We start from the raw sequence: 22,339 nt of genomic DNA, 5'->3' as shown, positions 1-22,339 counted from the left end.
TTCAACACTTGAAAGGAAGCTACATGCTATTAAGCAATTATCCTTTTGAACCCTGCCAAGGAAGACTGTAATGCATGTTATATTTTCTGATGCAGACTAATCTAGTACTTAGGAAATACTAACTTTGTTAATTAATTACTTATTTATTTATCTAGGTGGACAAATACCTTCACAACCTCCAGCTGTCAGATAAGACTTTGATGGACGTGTCACTACGATTTCGTCGAGAGATGGACAAAGGCCTGTGTAGAGACACCAACCCCACCGCTGCTGTCAAGATGCTGCCCACATTTGTGCGCTCCACTCCTGACGGAACAGGTAATACCCGTTTCACGTACAGGATAATGTTCATTAAGGCTGGGCTATATCATACCATTCACGGTAATACCGGTGTAATTTTGGGCAACGAGAGGAAAATGAAATATCGGGATAGAATATGGGTAAAACGCGCATGCGCAGTGCCTTTGTTTACATACGCACATGGCGGCGACACAGAATGAGAAGGCAAAAGTGGATCGTTGAATGAAACGGATGAACCAGAATTGGTTTGTGAAAATGCTGCAACTTCAGTGGTGTGGAACTGGTTTAGCTTTCGTCCGTCAAATACACAACAAAGCACTATTTTTGGTAGAGCATGCTAGCGGGCCGTCGTTATTACCGTGTTTTTTGGAAAATACGGCGCACTTAAAATCAATCCTTTGATTTTTCTGAAAATCAACAGAGTGCCTTATAATCCCGTGTGCCTTATGTATGAATTCTGGTTGTGTTTACTGACCTCGAAACTATTTTATGTACACGGCGCTCGAAAATCTGTCAAATGTTTTAGTGCGACTTTGCTAAGCTATGAAGCCGCACCGCTTGATGGGTTGTTGGAGCATTACGGCTATCGTAGGCAGGAGCCTCGCGGAGTGATGCGTACTGTGCTTCAACATAATATTACCGTATTTTGTGTATAACCTCTTTTTAAGTTTTGTGGATATTATACATGGTTATGCTGAGGATATGTCGGCCAGTTTCCACTGGAAATGCCTTTTGGTTAAACTGTCAGCAAGAAATTTGCACTGTTAAATTTTTATATAACTTTAATGCACATAAAAAAACAGCTGCTTGTTTAAGTGAAAATACATTGATGGGGTTTTTTGCACTAATAAAGTTGTGGAGTTGTAAAGTATTTTGTCTAGTGTCAATTATATCGTCAGTTATATCGTTATCGCAAATTTTCAAATGTATATCGTGATAAATACTTTTGGTCATATCGCCCTGCTCTACTGTTCATATGAGACTGTAAAGAGTTGGTGTAAATGACGTGTCCAGTGAAAATGTGTTCCTTGAAAAAAGTGGATTTTGTCTTGAGGCAAGATGTTCTCATCTCAAACCAAAAACTATTTAGATAATTCATTCACACATAACATGTTCAAATTTATCCTATATATCCTCTTTACCATGAGAGTATCTACTACAAGGGTGAGGAGTGAGGAGTAACACTGGCAGCCACCTGTGTGTGTGTGTGTGTGTGTGTGTGTATAGAATATGTATGTATGTGTATATATATGTGTGTGTGTATGTGTGTATATATATATATATATATATATATATATATATATATATATATATATATATATATATATATATATATATATATATATATATATATATATATATATATATATATATATATATATATATATATAAATAAAATAAAATAAAAAAATAATATTGTGAGTGTTGTGCTGTATGTAACTCTGGGTTTATTCTTTTGTTGAAAAGAACAAGGACAATTCCTGGCCCTCGACCTTGGTGGATCAAACTTCCGAGTGCTTCTGGTCAAAGTCATGGGTAATGGCGAGCAAAAAGTGGAGATGGAAAGTCAGATTTACGACATTCCTGAACACATCATGAGAGGCAGCGGGTCTGAGGTAAGACGCGTTCCACATTATGGAAGGCTAATTTATGTTTTTTCTTTTACCGTGTGCTTTGCTATCGCTGAGGTTTACGAGCCATGTACGAAGAACGAAGCACGCACATTGACAGGAGAAATTGGCCTCATCAACCCAAAAATGACAATTAAATTATCATTAGTTTATTTGAAGTACATCTATACAGGCAAAAAGAAAAGACTGTCTTTTAGTTCTAATGAAATAAACTCTGATCCCTACAGTGTGCTAGAATGAGGTAAATACAACCTCAGATGAACAATTACACATGAGATTTTATACTGTGTCATTATTTATGCTCAAAGCCAAAATGCAGAAGCAGCATGTGCAAAACTACACACTCTGCATCATTCAGTAACTTATAGGACCACCAATTAATAACTTAAAATAATACTTTTCAGTCTCTCAAATTATTGTGGAGGAATTTAGGCCCACTCTTTGCAGGCGTTCATTTCTTAACCGCTCTCTTAAGGTTGAGGACTGGACTTTGACTGGGACACCTTGATTCTTTTCTCTTTCAGCTGTTCTCTTGTAGACATGCTGCTGTGTTTGGGATCACTGTTCTGTTGCAGAACCCAACCGTGACCAAGCTCTAGTAGTTAACAGATGACCTTATAGTTGACTTTAGAAAACTTTTGGATACAGAGGAGTTCATGGTTGATGCAATGGCCTTGACTTTGCAACTCTGCCAAATTAATGTTTGCTCACATGTTCTTTTCAGAGAGATGTTTCTCCTGGCAACCTTTCCAAGCAAGCCATATTTGTTCAGTCTTTTTCGAATAGTGCTGTCATGACCTTTAACATTGAACATGCTCACCTGAGGTCTGTAGATTCTAAAATGTTTTGTGTTTTGTCTGAGGGAAACTGAGCATTAAATTTACTATGATGTTCCCTGGGAAGCGTGGCAGCTGCCTTGAATGTTTTTCCCATGTGAATAATCTTTTTCACTGTAGAAAGAAAAAGGAGTTCACATTGTTTGGAAATGCCCTTCCAACCCTTCCCAAACTAATGGACAGCAAGCTACTGAAAACCTCTGCTTTTATAGACAGGCTCACACTTGCTGATGATCAGTTACAGTGGCTTGCAAAAGTATTCGGCCCCCTTGAACTTTCCCACATTTTGTCACATTACAGCCACAAACATGAATTAATCTTATTGGAATTCCACGTGACAGACCAACACAAAGTGGTGCACACGTGAGAAGTGGAACGAAAATCATACATGATTCCAAACATTTTTTACAACGACACTAAACATAAAGCCAGGGCAACAATGGAACGGTTTAAAACAAAACATATCCATGTGTTAGAATGGCCCAGTCAAAGTCCAGATCTAAATCCAATCGAGAATCTGTGGCAAGATCTGAAACTGCTGTTCACAAACGCTGTCCAGCTAATCTGACTGAGCTGGAGCTGTTTGCAAAGAAGAATGGGCAAGAATTTCAGTCTCTAGATGTGCAAAGCTGGTAGAGACATAAAAGACTGGCAGCTGTAATTGCAGCAAAAGGTGGTTCTACAAAGTATTGACTCAGGGGGCTGAATAATTATGCACACCCCACTTTGCAGTTATTTATTTGTAAAAAATGTTTGGAATAATGTATGATTTTCGTTCCACTTCTCACGTGTGCACCACTTTGTGTTGGTCTGTCACGTGGAATTCCAATAAGATTAATTCATGTTTGTGGCTGTAATGTGACAAAATGTGGGAAAGTTCAAGGGGGCCGAATACTTTTGCAAGTTCCCCCACTTAAAATGACTAAATACTTTTTTGCCCCACTGTATATCACCACTAGGGATGGGTATTGAAAACTGGTTCTTGTTGAGAACTGGTTCCCACTGTTTCAATTCCTTGGAATTGTTTGCCATTTTTGCAAATGATTCACTTATCGATTCCAGTCGCCCCGGATGACGTCACCACGTTGCGGAGCGTCATTTACCTGGCAGGAAACGCGGCGCCTAACGCTCAAAAGTTTGATTATACTTTACGAGAACGGCTGACAACAGGGCAACTTGCAATACTTGCAAAGTAGATATTTCATTTAAGGGAGGAAACACTACGAATATGCAAAAGCATTTGCTCACAAAACACGCGATGACCTTAAATGAATGTCGTGTTTTTAATTCCGCTTGACTCGTGAATCTCAACCCAACAGTAGCGGTAACGTTTGCACGTCCTCTCCCGTTAATGCGGCAGGTAAATAATCAACTAACAGTGCATATTATGTTAGCGCGATCTGCCTTATTACAAAACCTGCCATTACTGTGCATTTAGGTGACCATGATGAGAGAGACAGACAGAGTCTGGCTGGCTCAGATGCTGGCAGTTCTCACTGCAGTCTACCGGTAGCGTCTCCTTTCAGGCCAGGATAGACGAATGTCACCGAGCAGTAAGTTTGTGGTCAAAGGCTTGCACCCATTTGCCACAGCAGAAAAAAACAAAAACAACGCTTGGACAGTGCTAGCACAGGGCGCCTACACAAACGCAAAGCAGGAGATCAAGCATAGCTGAATATGTTTCCAAACCAACTTCATTCTAAGCCAAAGCCATTTTTTCTTGTAAAACAAAGGGGTGCCTAGCAAAAAAGTTTGGGAACCACTGATGTAGCTCAACATGAAAACCAAAACAACACACTAATTAACAACCTCAGTGTCGCTCTTTTAAGACTGTTGAACTGAACTCAGTGCATGAAAGAGATCAAATGCTTGGTTTATAAATTTTAATAATATTGCAATAACAGTTAGGCATGTATAATTATCCTTTGTTTGTTTTAGAGTGACAAAAAAATCCTCGCGTTTTATTTTAATGTTGTGTAATTTTGCTTTGCATTTAACATCATACTACTGAGCATTAAAGGAGAGCATTACTGCAAACCAATCAAATGTGCTTATTTAATTGTTTCTCCATAAAAGCAGAAGTTTTGAGAATTTTCTGCTGTGGAGGAACCAGGTGTGTGTTAACACAGGGCCACAATCTTCCCAGGAGTGGGTTTCCTAGCAGATTCATGCCACTGTTTATTAAGAGCTACATGCCAGACTCTGCAGGGCTCATTTAGCATGTTAAATGTTAAAGTTTGTGTCAGTACAGTTAGAAAAAGACTGAACAAGTATGACTTCTTTGGAAAGATTATCAGTAGAAAAGCTCTTCTGTTTAAAACAAACATGGAGCAATAAAACATATTTACTCATGTGTGTTCGCACAAAACTGTAGATAAATCATAAATAAACCTGGTGTTTATAAATATACTTGTACCTGGATTTGTTTGTACTTTATGATTAAATTTAAAAGTGCCTCTAACTATGTGTACAAACAAATGAATGGATGTGTTTTTCTTTAGGAAATTTGAACAAAAGTCTTTAAAATGATGCAGACTGCAGGCAACAAACACAAAGCTGTTGTATTAGAATGAGTTTAACATGGTTGCAAGAGCAAAATTGGATGTTGCTCACTTGTCAAAATCTCACAGTGGTTTTGCGTGTTAAGCCATTTTTTGTGCAGATTAAGAACTTTTCCATGCAGGTATTTGTAAATGCGTAGCAATGTCCTTTGGTCCGATGAAAACAAAAAAGGAGAAGTTCTGCCATAATACACAGTGCCATGTTTGGCAAAAACCAGACACATCAGCAATAACACCATTATACCACCGTCAAGCATTGGGCTTGATGTGGGCTTGTTTTGCAGCAACAGGACCTGGGCACTTTCCAGTCATTGAGTTAGCCATGAACTCCTCCGTATACCAAAGTATTCAAGAGTCAAAAGTGAGGCCATCTGTCTGACAGCTAAAGCTCGGCTGAAACTTGCAGCAGGACAATGATCCCACAAACAGCTGGAAATTTCCAACAAAATGCCTGAAAAAGAGTCAAGGTTTTGAAATGGACCAAACTGTAGTCTTGAGCTGTGCATAAAGGAATGCCAATGTAAAGTAGAGTGGGACGAAATTCCTCCACAAAAATGTTGATAAAGTCACACAGGAAACTATTACTTCAGCTTATTGCTCCTACTTGTGCTTCTACAAGCTACTTAATTCAAGGTGTTGAACTGTAAAGTCCTTTGAAAGCTTTCTTTATTGCATGCCTGAGTTGAGATGTTGTTTACAATTGCCATAGCAAAGATGTGATGAAGTGATGTATAGTGATGTTAGTAGGATTTAAACGGCTTCAGGACTCGTAATAATGTATCACATGGTTCGTTACACCAGCAGCATTGCTAGTTGGATGAACAATGCACACATGTATGGAAAATTAAAGATGCAATTTTTTATCTTGCAGTTAATAAGAAAATTGACCTTTCTTCTCTTGTAGTTTTTTGACCACATAGCTGCTTGTCTGGCTAACTATCTGGACAAGATGGGCATGAAGGACAAAAAGCTTCCTCTGGGCTTCACCTTCTCGTTTCCCTGCCAGCAGACTAAGTTGGATGAGGTGAGTGATTTAAAAGTTCTGCCCTCAAATCACAGATTTGGATGGATTTCAATAAAGATTCAATTCAGTTAATTTCTTTCTTGTATTTCTGTTTAAGTAGAACTCTTTTTTTTCTGTGTTTAGATATATAAAGAGTTGAAATTGTTTAAAATAAATTAATGATAAAATAACACAATTACTGTTACCATTTCAAGTTTGGCATTTTAGTTGTTTCTGAATGAGTCAGATTTTTGTTTTTGACCTCTTCAGAAGTTCAAACTGCTACCATACTTTATATCTAAAGTATGGTAGCAGATATATTAATGGATTAATGGATTGCATTTATTAGAGATGGACCGATCCAATATTACGTATCGTATCGGTCCGATACTGACGTAAATTACTGGATCGGATATCGGAGAGAAATAAAAAATGTAATCGATCCATTAAATATCAAAAAAGCACCTCACAAAACTTGCAACACGGCGTAACTCGGCTCATAACCGTAGCACATCTGAGCAGTGTGGTCACGTGATAGAGCGGCTGTGTGTATTTGTAGCCTCCCTACCAAACCAGCATTTCATCTCCGAGGAAGTTATCCCACAGAGAAGTAAAGCAAGTGTGTAAGTTCATCTCTGAATGTTTGTAAAGCATTCCCACGTTAAGCTAAACAACCGATATATGGAGCGACTGCCTCTTCTTGCTGCTACTTCAATCGTGAAACTGATTAATGATCAGCTGATCGGCTTTTCTGTCGGAGTCTGTCTCTCTTGTTTGTTTTTGGCCCACTTCGCTCCAGAAAGAGGAAACCAGTGGCTGAACAACAGCAGCACGCTTAACCTTGATAAGCTGTTGTTAGAATTTATTTAATATTACTTTCTACTCGAGGATCTTTTTCTATGTAGCTGACTGCTGGTAACTGTGCAGGGGCGGATCTAGCAAAGTGTAGCCAGGGGGGCCGACAGGCCATGAACAGGGAAAAGGGGGCACAGAAACATACTTTTCTTTCTTATTCTCATTTAAAATGTCTAGCTTTTAATAAATAATTATCTGAATCTTACACCCAAAGTTTTAATTTGATGTAAAATATATAGAAGTCCATTATTGTATATAGTAACTGTTAAGTCTAATATACCCTAGTAAGCTATAGTACTTTTTCCTTTGGGAAGGTACCATCTGTGCAGTCTGCAATTCTGTTGAAGAAAGATGTTGAATCTATTTAATTATTCTTGAAAAATAATTGATTTCTGTGCATTTTTTTTTTTCACACTGCATCAAATTAAAGTTGATTACGTCGATTAAGCATCATGAGGTGGGTTCCCCTTTTTTTTTTTTTTTTTTTTTTGCTGGGAGTTTTAAAACCCTATTGGTTAGGTTGCTTAATATTTCTGCTAAGTACTCTTTAAAATACCAGAATAGGGAGGATGGTGTAGGTTTAAGTTTATTAGATTGGTCAGTTTTGCTGAACTATGAAATATTTTGGGTGCAGTGTATTTTTTGCATACACGTATAACAGAATAGCTTTAGTGTTTTTGTTTTGTTTTTTTTAACTTGAGTATTAACTTATACAAAAAGCAGCAAGATATAAAAAAAAAGTTTTAAATGATTAAAAAACACACTATATCGGATTCATATCGGTATCGGCAGATATCCAAATTTATGATATCGGTATCGGACATAAAAAAGTGGTATCGTGCCAAATCTAGCATTTATATAGCGCTTTTCTAGGCACCCAAAGCGCTTTACAATTCCACTATTCATTCACTCTCACATTCACACACTGGTGGAGGCAAGCTACAGTTTTAGCCACACCTGGGGCAGACTGACAGAAGCGAGGCTGCCATATTGCGCCATCGGCCCCTCTGGCCACAACGACCAGAGAGCAGGGGGTTCGAACCGGCAACCTTCCGGTTACAGAACTTCCCAATCCCCTGAGCCACGGTCACCCCTAGATATCTCCTTTAAAGTGTTGCCTTTCCAGATCTGTGGCTCCTATCTGTAGCAGGGAGATATCTGGTTTTTAGAAACGTCTTGTCTGTACGCTTGGTTGGTCATCTGATAACCTTTCTTGTCTGGACGAAGAAGGGGATGCGGAGAGCAGCATTGCTCTGCTGTTGCATGAACTGGGCCTTTATTTTTTGTTCTTTCAGGGTATTGAAAATAGCGTGAAGTTTCTCTAATGGTCCTCTGCTGTCAGCTTTTACTTGCAGCAGTCAGTGAGGGCTTCATCACACTGCTGTTTTTCTTGGGTTATTACGTTGGCATTCTTTCTAACTCTTCTTTTCCTGTGCAAAAAGTGATGCGGTCCAGTCTGTGAGTATCTGGACACTTGCTCTTTGTGTTCTTGTTGATTTATTTCTTTATTTTACTACATTAAAGTGCCAAGTCTCAGTTTGTGTAAGTAAGAGAACAGCTGTGTGATATATGTAACAGTTTTAACACAACACATTTGCCATTATTATGACAGCTCACTTCACTCAATAAGTTGCAAACATCTTCAACATTTACTGATATTGGAGTTTCCATCCTTGTTTCTAAATTGAGCAGCAAGTGCTGCAATTTAAAGCAATCATGCTAAAAAGCCCTTTGTTTGCTCTGGCCACATGTTTTTAATGCTTAATTGTATAATATTTAAAGAATCTAGCTGATTCTTAGCACGCACGATGCTTTTGTGTCATTGTGCATTTTACCTGTTGCTTCCATCAGCAGTGAAATATTCAATAAATGACAATATCACAGTTCTAATTTGACATACAGCCAACCTCCTATGCTTTTCCAAAACCACTTCTATACTTAAAATAATGGTTTGGGTTATGAGACTTTTTCCCCCTTCAATTCAGTTTTTTCTCTTTCCATCTTTTTAAAGGAAGCTCATTTTAATTCATCAGTAGAAATTCGGTTAATGGAGGGTGGATGTTTTTGTAAATTGGCCCTAAGTGTACATCTTCAGGAGCTTTTTTCCCCCCGTGTACTCAAAAGGTTTTTTTTTTTTTTGGTTTTTTTTTTGTCCACCATGGAGAAGACTTCCTCAGCTTTTTGCTATTTTCTACTTTGTCTGTGCACCCTTGTGCAACTAGAGCTGGGCGATAGAACGATAACGATATCTATCGCGATATAACTTTTACTCGATAGAGAAATTAAGCTATCGCGATAGACCTCGCCGCTCTTGTCCTCTTTAAAAAAAAAAAAAAAAAAAAAAAAAAGGTCGGCCGATCCAAATTAAGTAGCGCAGAGCCGAACCAATCACAGCCGCAACTTCACGTCGCGTGACTTGTTACGTACAGCACAAGTGCCAAGCCGCACGTGTGTTTGTTTGGGAAGCAGCCAGTGGGTAATGGAGGAAATGAGTGTACCGACTAGAAAAATCAACCGAGCGTGACCGAAGAGAAAACAGATGATGGTTCCAATGCCGGAGAGATTGTCGAACGGAAGAGCCATAGAAGTTCCGTAGTTTGAAGGTATTTCGGCTATTTCAAGTCTGACAAAAAACAGAGTAGCGTGCACTGTAAATTGTGCCGAAAGCAAGTCTGGAAATACAATAAACTGGTGCATGCGTCACACTGTGCGCCACGTTATTGTTTCGGTGAAATGAATTTCTACAATACTGTTACTGTTAATTCTACTCTCTGCAGTGTTTAAATGCTTACATATACACACAGTTACTGTCGGTCCACACATACGACTCGGTTCTGCTTCTATGCCCCAGCTTTGTTTACTTTTTCCCACCGAGGCTTCTAGACTTCTGATTGGCCAATATTTCTGCACGGTTAGGAATCTAGCGCCACCTGCTGCTTTGGCATGTTCATAGCACCGTTTTCCTTCATTTCTGCCTTTACGTGTGAACGGGATTATTTTTTTAAAACGAAAACGGAAAATCTCCGTTTTCAAAAATACCCGTGTACGTGTGGACGTAGCCTCAGTCTCTGACTGGAAGCGCTAATTCATCATTCGGCTTTTGTCAGACTAAAGTAACTGTTAAAACTGTTTGAAAAGCTCAGCTATACAACAAGGAGAGATTGAGAATTTCCTTTTAGTTCTCAGTTTATTTGATATTGACAAAAGTTAGTCAGTTTTGTCTGTTCTTCTGTAAAACAAACTAAGATTTATTTTTAGAATTAATACTTTGTTTCTAAGTGGAATTGACAATTTAGTCTGTTTCGTTTGTTCTATTTTGAAACTTAAACGCTTTAGCGGCTGCCTTTCTTTTGAAGTTTGCAATATTTGCCTTTATTTATCTGAAAAAGTCTCATGTTCCTTAAGTACATCTGCCCTGTTGAACTTATTATGGGAAATAAATATTTAAATAAAAACAAGCTGCTGATTATTTCACATTTTACTTGTGAGCAACGGCACATTTAAATCTTACAAATATAGTTATTTGGCTTATATCGTGATAGATATCGTTATCGCCTGAAATGAAAAAAACATATCGTGATATGAAAAAATCTCATATCGCCCAGCTCTATGTGCAACAGATGACACAAACTGATGTTTCTTGTAGATTTTTCTTTTTTTTTCTTGGTTTTTATTTGTTTTTATTTATTTATATTTTACATTTTTTTAGACAATTTGTTCTTCACATTTTTACTTTTTTTTTTTTTTACACTTCTCAAATTGACAGATAACTCCACCACAGCCTAATATCCAACACTCACTCAGCTTGAACCCACAGGTGAGCACCTTTGTCCATAAACATATGTTGAAACGACACGCAGCTTCCTAAGGTTTTAGTGACCAAACTGTTCCAGTACTTTCAGACACAGTTTTGCATATATTACAGCTGAGACTTGGTACTTTAATGCTGTCTGTTATATTATTTTAGATTTAATGTACAAACCTGTTTTTACAGTGAAGATGGTCACAAGTTTTTGTGGCTATTTTAAAAATATGCAGTAAAACTGGTTACAGCAGACAGAGGAGGCATTCAGTCTTCTGTTTTTCATTTCATTTTATTTATTTTTTTACAAGATTTACAAAGTTCATACATTTTAAAAGAGAAATTATTAGTTAGCAGATAATTACTCTGGCTTTTTTTCTATTACTAGCTGCCAGTTGCTGAGTGACCTTTCCTGTTTCGTATTCGTCTGTAGTTTGTACTTGATGACTAACAGATAAAAAAATAAATGGGAAACACGAAGTTTCACAGTGTTGTGCTGAGTTCAAAATCTGAAATCATGCCATCAATAGAAAGGTCACAGTCTCCTTTTGCCTGTGATGCACACAGCCCTGCACTGAATGTGTCACCTGAGGTAACATGTTCACACATGACCTCAACACAAATCAAACTGATCCATCATCAGCTTGGACTGTGAACATATTTTAAAAGTCTTCATGGTGGACTATCTCTGGGCTGAATATAATCCTTCCAGCTTGAAATTTCTTATTGATAATACTCATTAATTTTTCTCTGAATGAATGCTGGTTAGAATGAGCAGCTTTCATGTCCCAGACCAGGCTGTGTTGTGGAACTTTATAAAAAGATAAATGTTTATCTTTGATTTATAGAGTAATTACCACCGGCTGTTTATTTACTTTGCTGTTTTAAATGTCCATATTTTACAGGGAAGAGTTAGCATTTAGTCGTTGTCAGGTTCAGTTATTATTAACACAGTGTGCGTTGCCACCTGAGTCGGGGACTCTTACAGCCAGCGGTGAAGTATGTTTCAGATTTTAGGTGATTTGTAAATCACTTGGTTGATTCACTCAAGCATTCTGTGAGTTGATGAGGTGTGTAACAACTCTGAGCAATATATCATGAAATTATTTTTTAATTGACTTGTCCTGTTGTTGTTTTTTTCCATCTGCAGGCTGTTTTGATGTCTTGGACTAAAGGCTTCAGGTCAAGTGGGGTGGAAGGACAGGACGTGGTCAGCCTTCTGAGAAAATCCATCAAGAAAAGAGGGGTAATTATCCAAATTTATAAACACTTGAACATTTGGAAAGGTATTGAAACAGTGCTAATTAAGTGTAGCTGCAGTTACATTCACTGGCTTGCCACTGTGTTAGGCACACCTTAGTAGTACTAGTTTGGACGTCCTTTTGCTTTCAGAACTTAATTCTTGATGGCATAGATTCAGCAATCGTCAGGAAACATTTTGGTCTGCACTCCCGTGATATCATCACAGTTTCTCCAGATTTCCCGGCTACATATCTGTAATGCAAAGTTCTGTTCTCCTGCATTCCCATAGTTACTCTATTCGATTGAGATCTGCGACTGTGGAGGCCATTTGGGTACAGTGAAATCAGTGTCATATTCAAGAAAACGAATTTAGGATGATCTGAGCTTTGAAACATGACATGTTAATGTGTGGGAAGCAGCCATCAGAAGGTGGGCATACTGTGTTCATACAGGGATGGATCAGGGATCAGCAACAATACCTCAGCTACTGTGGTGTTTAAAGGAAGTTTAACTAGCAAGTAACAAGAGGCCCACAGTGTGTAGAGCAGAAAACTCCACCCTTCTTTAAACTCATTTACAACTCTTTATGAAAGGTTGTAAGGACAAGATGGGAGAAACACCCTTCAACCATGTTATGAATGTTGGTTTTTCATACTTTGTCCACCAGAGGGCACTGTGCAGCGTTCCTGTTTGTATCATTTTTGAAACAGCAGGAATACAACAGAAAGTTGAGACAGATATACTGTAGATCAGCGGTCCCCAACCACTGGTCCGTGAGTCGTTTATTACCGGGCTGCAAGAGTTGAGGCTCGGGTGTGAAATGTATGGTTTTCAGGGTTTTTAACGTTATTTATTAATTTTTTAAAATCATATTTATCGTTAACTCTGTTTCCCTGGGTCTTTGCCCGTGTGTTATGAAGAAATCTTTGTTTTTCGGTACCGGTACCGTTTTTTTTTTTTTTGTTTTGTTTTTTTGTTGTGGTATTTATCCGCAACGCCTTAAAGTCCGGTCCGTGAAAATATTATCGGACATAAACTGGTCCGTGGTGCTAAAATGCTTGGGTGCCACTGCTGTAGATCAGTGTTTTGGAGCCACAGCACATATTTCACATTAGAAAAATCACATGGCACACCACCAAACAAAAATGTCACAAAAAGCATATTGATCATTTTTCCCTGCACACCAGGGATAGTGGAATTGGCTTGCTTTGTCCCCAGTATACCTTTTTTGCTTTCATCAGACCACTACTCATGCTAGGGCCTTCATCTGGGTCTGAATTTTCTCCAGGACCAGGTCAGAATGACTACTTTTTCTTTTCAAATATTTATTTATTGCTATTACACGCTGCGTTGTCTCACTCACAGTGTGACTTTATGCAATTTCTTCTTTGTCTTCTTCTTCTTCTTCTGTTTTACTGGCAGTTGGCAACCGATTAATTAGAGCAGGTCGTTGTACTGCCCTCTAGTGGAAGACATTGTAGTTGTTCTGCCCGTGACTCACACCAGCCGCTCGGTGTACTAATCAGGTGGAACCAGATAATCTTCCACAGCACACCTGATCATTTCTCACAGCAATCCTATTTGCCGCAGCACAGTGGTTGGGAAACACTGCTGTAGATGTAATTAATTCACTAATTAAGTGAGGACTGCTAAATAATTACACGTAACACATAGTAGAAAAATCTTTTTATGTTTCATGTCCCGGGAAAAAACCCAAACCATTAGACAATATATCAGATTTTAAGCTTTGCTGTGTAAACTGTAACCTCTGACCAGTCAGCCTGGCACAACTATGCTGTGGTTAAGCAGCTAATACATTAGCATCGTTGGCACACTGAATATTTGCATTAACAGGAGTTTGAACAGGTGTACCTAATAATGTGGTTCATCAGTGCTTATTCCTCAACCTGCAGGAAAAGATAGACTTGGGCACACATGAGAAACTCAGTGTAGAGGTGTTGTTTCTCTCATCCTGTCTGATTATAGTGTGAGGAAACTTTGCAACATGATCTCAAAACACGCCTGACACCACAAGGCAAGCGTGCTCGTTTTACTCCACTGTTTCATGACCAAATCGTTCTAATCGTTAAATCCCACAAGTCAAGAAGAAGCATGCCCATCTTGGCAGTGGTCAAAATCATTCAACCACTGACTCCTTGTCATTGGTTGGATGATGAAGAGCATATAACAGAGCAGATGAGCAGATCAACCATCACTTCTCAAAGCCTTTCTAATTTCTTCAGTAAGCTGGCTGAAGTAGTGGAAAGACTCAGAACAACATGAGTAGACAAATGCAAACCACCAGCCTGACTTGTTCTGCTATACATCTGCCACAATGCAAACATGTCCATGCAAGTTGATAATTTTCATGTATCCAGGGGCTTTATGAATCATCTTCATGAGCATGCATACATGGGGAAAAGGAGTAAGGACTGAACCCAGTGCCAAAACTAGAGTTTATGGTGAATTCTGAGTATACGCGAGGCTTGGCTCACCTCAAACAAGATATTTAGTGTCTGTTGACAACAAACTTACAAGTAATTCACACTGGCTCTTTTGGAGCAGCAAATGGTAAAAAAGTACAAATGGTACAATGTGAGAGTTTGCTTTGGTTTCTACGTGAACACACAGTGCCAAAGAGCATCCTGGTTGGAGCTCGTATGCAAATCGTGTACTCTAAGGGAGGACTGATATTAAATAAATGGAGCAGATACAATAGAGCCTTCGCAATGTGAATGCTCAGGCTCTAATAACTTGGAAGAAAAGATCTTTTTGTGCAGGCTAACACTACATGCGTCTTGTGCAGGTGACCTGGGGTAATGACAGCATGAGCTGCTGCATTGTGCCTATTAAAGATATCAATGATACTTCCAGCTATAAGTATGGAAGGTCATCCACAATAACTAAACAAATGTCCTCAGCAAACCTCAGCAAGAAAACACGTTTAGATAAAACACCTGCATAATGTCCTCATAAAAACTTAAAGATTGATTTCAGTGTAGTAAATTAAACAAAATGAAGTGCTGAAGTAAATCCAAAATACTGTGATGCAAGAAGTAGTGAATTCAAATGAAAGCTTGTTTTAATAAACAGATTCTCATTGCAGGACTTTGACATTGACATTGTGTCTGTGGTCAATGACACAGTGGGAACCATGATGACCTGTGGCTTTGATGACCGTCACTGTGAAGTTGGCCTCATTGTAGGTAAGTCTAATGTAACAGTGACTATAAATGGATTATGAGGCTCAGTGAGACTTCTACCACACAACAGTGATGTAACACCCATTAAACTGCATCCTAATGGATGAACTGCTCCATCTGTTTTCTTCTTGGGTAAAAATATCGATGTTCATGAAAAAAAAAATCTTTTAATGCTGAAGGCCAGAACATGTGGCACCTCACTGTTGCACTCAAAAAAAGAAATTTCCCTGCTGAAGTTTCTTATTCATCTCTATTTAATTTTTCCTTTAATGGATTTCATTCAGATGCAGTTTCTGCTGCAAAGTGTGATATTATTGTTATAGTATTATATTTGTAACTTGTATTGTAAAAATATATACAAACTAGAGGAGAGAAGTGAGCACAGGTGCTTTCACACTCATCTTGTAAGTGTAATCTTAAATGTGCCCACTAAGCCCAGCCGACCTCTCAGTTAGTCGTTATATAGTTACTGACAGAGTTGTTGCAGTGAAATCTCTTTTCTCAAGGAACGGGGACCAACGCTTGCTACATGGAGCAGATGAGGAACATTGGTGTTCTGGATGGTGACGAGGGGCGGATGTGTGTAAATACTGAGTGGGGTGCTTTTGGGGACGACGGGGCCCTGGAGGACCTACGCACTGACATTGACCGGGAGCTGGATGCTGGCTCATTCAACCCTGGCAAGCAGCTGTGAGTGTGTTTGTTCTCACACGACTTGGTATTAGATAAAACATCCCACGCTGGTGGCTTCACAGGCAGGCGGGTTTGAATTAGAAGCGACTCTCTCTGATTTCCATTCATGTGGGCATATTGAAATACTTTGTCTGACTGCTTCACCTTTGTTGATGTTGTTGCTGATATTATGTAAATAACCTTTTTCATATACTAATTCAGAGTTCTGTCAAAAAAGTCAGTATGTCCTGGAACATTTGCGGTTTTGCAGACATGTGGACATGTGACAATCATGTAGGTTCAAGTGAATAAGGCTTCAGTCACACAGGCCTAGAGATTGGTCCATGACCATCTGGCAACCACCGGTCGTGAGGGAAAAATGAATATTCGGCTCTGCTAATACTGGCCAGCTGCTTTCAGAGTATCAGTGAAAATGAAAAATGCGATGCAAACTGGAAATGGAGCCCTTCAGCACTGCAGCCGGCAAATTTCAAAAGGCACAGCTAACTATTTCTGGTTTATGTTTCTTTAAGTTTTACTGCTGCTTGGCTAGTTGTTGGAGTATTTGCAGACAAACATGAAAAACTAAAGGTGACCTGCAGGGAGGTTTTTGGTGCAGCACCTTCTTTGCAACTGATTTCACCCAGCGACAGCCATCAAGCTGCAGGAACCATTGGCAACCTGTCAGAAAAGCACATTTTTCCCTAGCAACCAGTGGTTGTATCACATCCAGTATAGTGGACAGCTCTTGATATCACATGAGAAACCTCAATAAGAGGTCTGGGCCCAGACAGGGTTTAATAGAGTTAGGTGACGGATTTAAGTTTGCGTGACCTTAATTTCCAGTCACAATAAAGCATGCAGTGCGTCACAGAGAGATTAAACAGTTTATATACTTCAACGAATGACTTTAATGCCTAATTGGTGGATCATTATTACCATGTAATTCTAAAACAAAAATCAAACTTTTGACAGTTTATTTATTAAAATCTTTGTAGTTCTGACTGTCTCACACTTGTCAAACATTGTTATTTGTTTGTCTAAAAACATAAAAATAATACTCTGCTGGAAAGGCAGTTTACCTCAGCATTTAATTTGGGAACAGCTTTGTTATGTGCTGCTTACTCAATGAGAGTAATGTATTCTGAATACTTTGGATTACTTAATATATTATCATGCTTTTTTACAACTACATGAATGTACTATTGCTTTATTAATCCTTTATTTATCCAGGTAAAAAAATCTCATTGAGATTAAAAATCTCATTTCCAAGAGAGACCTGTGTGATTGCTGTGTGATTTATTACTATTACTGAAGGTTACTCGCCATACCAATACCAACTAGATGTTTAAATCTTAATATAAAATGAGTAACAGTAAGGTGGACATTAGGTAAGGCTGCACCTTTTGCAGTGATCTCGTATAGAAAACAGGTCCGCGGCTCCAAACTGTAGTAAAGGGACCTCTGGCTATTACGTCGGGTTCCGTGTCGGGCTCGTAGCTGAAAACTAGCTTTACTTTATTGTGTGGTTCAAGTTTGCTAGCGAGAGACAGAGAGAGGCGTTGAAAGACTGCTCCAACGGAACTTTTTGTTTCTGAGGAAAACACGAACACAGTGTACAGTCGAGTCTTAATAGCTTACTTACAACTGGGCTCGTCAGGCTCTCTTTTTGGCTGCAGTGGTTATTATTATATTTACATGCTTCCAGCTCCCGTTTCTGCTCGGTGACAACTTGTACTTTTCCACTCACCTTTTTCTCCCTCCTCACGCTCACAGACACATAACGGGTATGGCAGTGCATTCTCCGTGCAGCACAGACTACACTGCCCATGAGGCTACATTCTTTAGGGCTATGCCTGTAACACTCTGCCTGCATATTAAATCATTTTTGTGAATCATTTTTTAAAATATTTCTTTACGTCATTATGCGGGCCGCAAGTAGGGGTGACATGGGCCGCGAGATTGAGACACAGGCATTAGAGCCTCTTAATGCGTGTTTTGTTTGGGGCGTGGAAACCAAAAATAGAGAGAGCATAGCCGAACATATGAAACAGGAAAATACCGCCATGTAATCCCTTAATTTCAGCAAAGTAACTGTATTCTAAATACCACCTTTTTAAACGGTAACTGTAACAGAATACAGTTACTCATATTTTGTATGTTAAATACGTAACGGCGGTACATGTGTTCCGTTACTCCCCAACACTGTGTGTAGATGTACATAAATAGAGCTCATCATATTTTATAAATATATGTATATCACATTGTTTTGCTTCTCTTTTTTTCATGTTGCATGCAGGTTTGAGAAGATGATTAGTGGGATGTACATGGGGGAACTGGTACGTCTCATCTTGGTAAAGATGGCCAGATCACAGCTGCTGTTTCAGGGCAAGACTACGTCAGAGCTCCTCACCACCGGACACTTCAGTACCAGCCACATCTATGCAATCGAGAATGACAAGTTAGTTTTTCTTTGTGTGTGTGTGTGCACATCTGCACCTTGACACTGCATTCTGTGATATCTCTCAGATGGCGGATTAAGTGCAAACCTGTTGAACATTATGTTAGTAGCAACGAGCTATGCCAGGAATTAAGATGCTCATCGAAACTGCCGAACATCCAAGAGCTACATCTGACACTCTGCAGACCTGAATTAGTCTGTTAAATGTTAAAGTTCATGACAGCACAAAAAAAAGGCTGAACAATTATAGCTCCATTGGACGTCAGTCTAAAAACAACATGGCAACACTGCTGACGTTTTTAAAGTTGCATAGGTTGGGTGGGCTGGCTGTAGTCAGGAGGTAGAGCAGGTCATGTACTAATTGGAAGGTTGATGGTTCGATCCCTGACTGCATCCTGCCTTCTGCATCACAAACTCCAAATTGCTCTCCGATGCATCGGAGTGTGAATGTATGCATTATATAAGCAGTAGATAATAACCAGGGGCAGCACGGTGGTTAGCACTGTTGCCTCACAGCAAGAAGGTCCTGAGTTCAATTCCACCATCAGGCCGGGGTCTTTCTGTGTGGAGTTTGCATGTTCTCCCCGTGTTTGCGTGGGTTCTCTCCGGGTACTCCGGCTTCCTCCCACCGTCCAAAGATATGCAGCTTGTGGGGATAGGTTAATTGGATAATACAAATTGCCACTAGGTGTGAATGTGCGAGTGAATGTGAGTGTGAATGGTTGTCTGTCCCTGTGTGTTGGCCCTGTGACAGACTGGCGACCTGTCCAGGGTGTACCCTGCCTCTCGCCCTATGACAGCTGGGATAGGCTCCAGCACCCCCCGCGACCCTGAAAAGGATAAGCGGAAGCGAATGGATGGATGGATGGATAGATAATAACCAGTCCATTCACCATTCGGATGAAACTCATTCATGCAACAGGAGCCCAATCACAGCAAGAAATCTCTAACAGAATGGTGAAAAAGGCAAAGAATCAAGGTGTTGTAATGGCCCAGACCTCTCCAAAAGTTGATTCTGTTCATCTGGACGTAGCGTTTTGTGGGAGAAACGTTTCGTCACTCATCCAAGTGACTTCTTCAGTCTCAGCTGACTGCAGGTTCCCCAATCTTATAAACAGTACGTTTGCATAATGTCATTATGCAAATGTATTCAAATTTACTGTACTGCAAAAATGTACTGTTTATAAGATTGGGGAACCTGCAGTCAGCTGAGACTGAAGAAGTCACTTGGATGAGTGACGAAACGTTTCTCCCACAAAACGCTACGTCCAGATGAACAGAATCAACTTTTGGAGATTTACTTTCCTGGATGATTGAGAATGCATCAAGACGCTAAGAAAGTGTTGCATAAATGAGTGCTCCCACACTGCAATGAACTGAAGCAACATTTTAAAGAAGAGCCAAAATGACACAATGACAAGAGAGAGTGATAAAGTCACACACAACACAATTAATTCAAGTTAGGGCCAAAATGACAATCACGAGTATTTAGTGAACAATAATATTATAATTCACACTCCTTTCACATCTGTTCACATATTTGTATCAAAGTAGTCCTTCTTATTCACCAAAACTTTCAACAAAATGAAATCAACAGGGCATTACTTTATATACATTTTAATGCATGATCACTCATATTCATTTAATTGTAGGAAGCCAAACTTGAGATTATAATTTGTTTAACTGTGGAACCCTGCTTCAAGTTATTGTGGCTGAAAGTTGTTTCAGACATCACTAAATAATGGGGTGAACTGCATAAAGTCTTGTGTAAACGTCCTCACATGGCTCTATTTGCATATAATTGCCATCGCTCCTGTTTTGCTAGATTTTTTATTTTTATGTTTATTTTTTGGGTGGATTGAGTCAAAATATTAGTTATTTATAGCTAAAGAGGTGAACAAGTGATGTTTAACACCAAATACATGTTTAGTGGGTCTTTCAAAGATTCTTGAACAGAAATCTTCCCCAACAGCAAAGTAGAAGTACAGCATGCAGGGAAGAGAAACCCAGACCATCTCACAGAACACACAGTCCATTTCCTGAAAGTTTATTATTCCTTTATTGCTTTCTGGTAAATAATCTATTAATAGGTCTTCATTAATAAGTTAAATTCTGAGTTTGAATGTTCAAAAGCAGTGGGCAGAGATTATATGCTAGTAATTAAAAATGTGCTGTGAAGGTTGAGGATAGAGAAGGAAGAGGCGTACAACCCAAAGAACACCTTCCCCACACTGAAACACGATGGTGGGAGTGTTATGCTTGTGATTGTTTCGTTTGTCTGGAACTGAGAATCTCATCAAGGTGGAAGGAATCATGAAGAAGGATATCTGCAGATTTTGGAAAAAACAAACCTGTAGCAGCGAGCACCAAAGCTGAGATCCTCCCTTTGTCTCCAAACACCACAACCCAAAACACACATCTCTCCTGTTGGAGAACTACCTCCAGACAAACAAAGTGACTCTTCCTGACTGGCCTACATAAAGCCCTGAGCTGAATCAAAATTGAAAATCTGTGGGATGAACTAAAGACTAAGATCCATGCCAGAAAAACATAAAATGTGGAGGAGCTTAAAAGATTTGCAAAGGAAATATGTAGTTGTATATGCAACTAGCTATTAGCATGGAGGCTAATAATTTTGAAGCTGTTAGTTTTTGTTTTTTTGTGAAATCATTATGTTTCCGTATGCAAAGTAAAATAATGTGAGCATCTATAATAATCTAGGCTGTTTGGAACAGCTGTGTTAAAAATGTCTTGCCCTTTTAAAAAACACTTGGCACGTACTTAAAATAAAACGACGTTTTTATGGGGGAGGGTAAGAATTCTGTCCTCAAGCTCTTCTTCTATTCTTCACATTAATTTCTTCACTTTCCTTCCTGCAGAGATGAGGAAGGTATTGCTAGTGCTGAGAAGATACTTCGTGGCCTGGGGCTGGACCCGTCGGTTGAGGACTGCATAGCAACTCGGAGGGTGTGTCAGATTGTATCCACACGGGCCGCACACCTGTGCGCTTCCTCTCTAGCATCAGTGCTGCGACAGATCCGGGATAACAAAGCTGCTGAGAAGTTGCGTGTCACTATTGGAGTGGATGGCTCTGTTTACAAGAATCATCCAGAGTAAGTGAATCACTTCTGTTATGTTGGTCTCGCCAACACATTCATGACTTTGATCTGTGTCACTGGCACCTTTTACTGTAGCTGTGGAGTGACTGTGGCTGTGTTTGTCACTTCAAATCACATTTTTACTATTCATTCTGTGTGCCTGCATGTCCCTGAGACAAAGAATATAAGAGCATAAAGGCAAGTCTCAGGGAGGTGATCTCAGTGAACAGCCACATACAGTGGGGCAAAAAAGTATTTAGTCAGCCACCGATTGTGCAAGTTCCCCCACTTAAAATGATGACAGAGGTCAGTAATTTGCACCAGAGGTACACTTCAACTGTGAGAGACAGAATGTGAAAAAAAAATCCATGAATTCACATGGTAGGATTTGTAAAGAATTTTTTATTTGGTCACCTCAAACAAGGAAAATCTCTGGCTCTCACAGACCTGTAACGTCTTCTGTAAGAAGCTTTTCTGTCCCCCACTCGTTACCTGTTTGAATGGCACCTGTTTGAACTCATCATCTGTATAAAAGACACCTGTCCACAGCCTCAAACAGTCAGACTCCAAACTCCGCCATGGCCAAGACCAAAGAGCTTTCGAAGGACACCAGGAAAAGTATTGTAGACCTGCACCAGACTGGGAAGAGTGAATCTACAATAGGCAAGCAGCTTG

The 22,339-nt window shown here is 39.4% G+C and overlaps 1 protein-coding gene across 4 annotated transcripts in view; it reads left to right on the top strand.

Moving 5' to 3' along the window:
- hk2 (hexokinase 2) overlaps positions 1–22,339 on the top strand; it is a 44,553-nt gene that overhangs the window by 5,173 nt on the left and 17,041 nt on the right. Inside the window, exons 2-11 of one of the 4 annotated variants that reach the window (XM_080309457.1) lie at positions 156–318; positions 1,768–1,916; positions 6,233–6,352; positions 7,617–7,643; positions 10,953–11,003; positions 12,139–12,234; positions 15,337–15,436; positions 15,940–16,123; positions 18,405–18,566; positions 21,446–21,679. In XM_080309457.1, coding sequence (XP_080165583.1) covers positions 156–318; positions 1,768–1,916; positions 6,233–6,352; positions 7,617–7,643; positions 10,953–11,003; positions 12,139–12,234; positions 15,337–15,436; positions 15,940–16,123; positions 18,405–18,566; positions 21,446–21,679 — 1,286 coding nt within the window. The remainder of the gene's footprint in view (positions 1–155; positions 319–1,767; positions 1,917–6,232; positions 6,353–7,616; positions 7,644–10,952; positions 11,004–12,138; positions 12,235–15,336; positions 15,437–15,939; positions 16,124–18,404; positions 18,567–21,445; positions 21,680–22,339) is intronic. The other 3 variants (XM_026186935.2, XM_080309458.1, XM_026186934.2) reach the window with 3 other exon arrangements.

Source organism: Astatotilapia calliptera, chromosome 12, assembly GCF_964374335.1.
Source record: "Astatotilapia calliptera chromosome 12, fAstCal68.1, whole genome shotgun sequence".
In the NCBI taxonomy this organism is placed as follows: domain Eukaryota; kingdom Metazoa; phylum Chordata; class Actinopteri; order Cichliformes; family Cichlidae; genus Astatotilapia; species Astatotilapia calliptera.
This window is presented reverse-complemented; position numbering and strand designations above follow the sequence as displayed.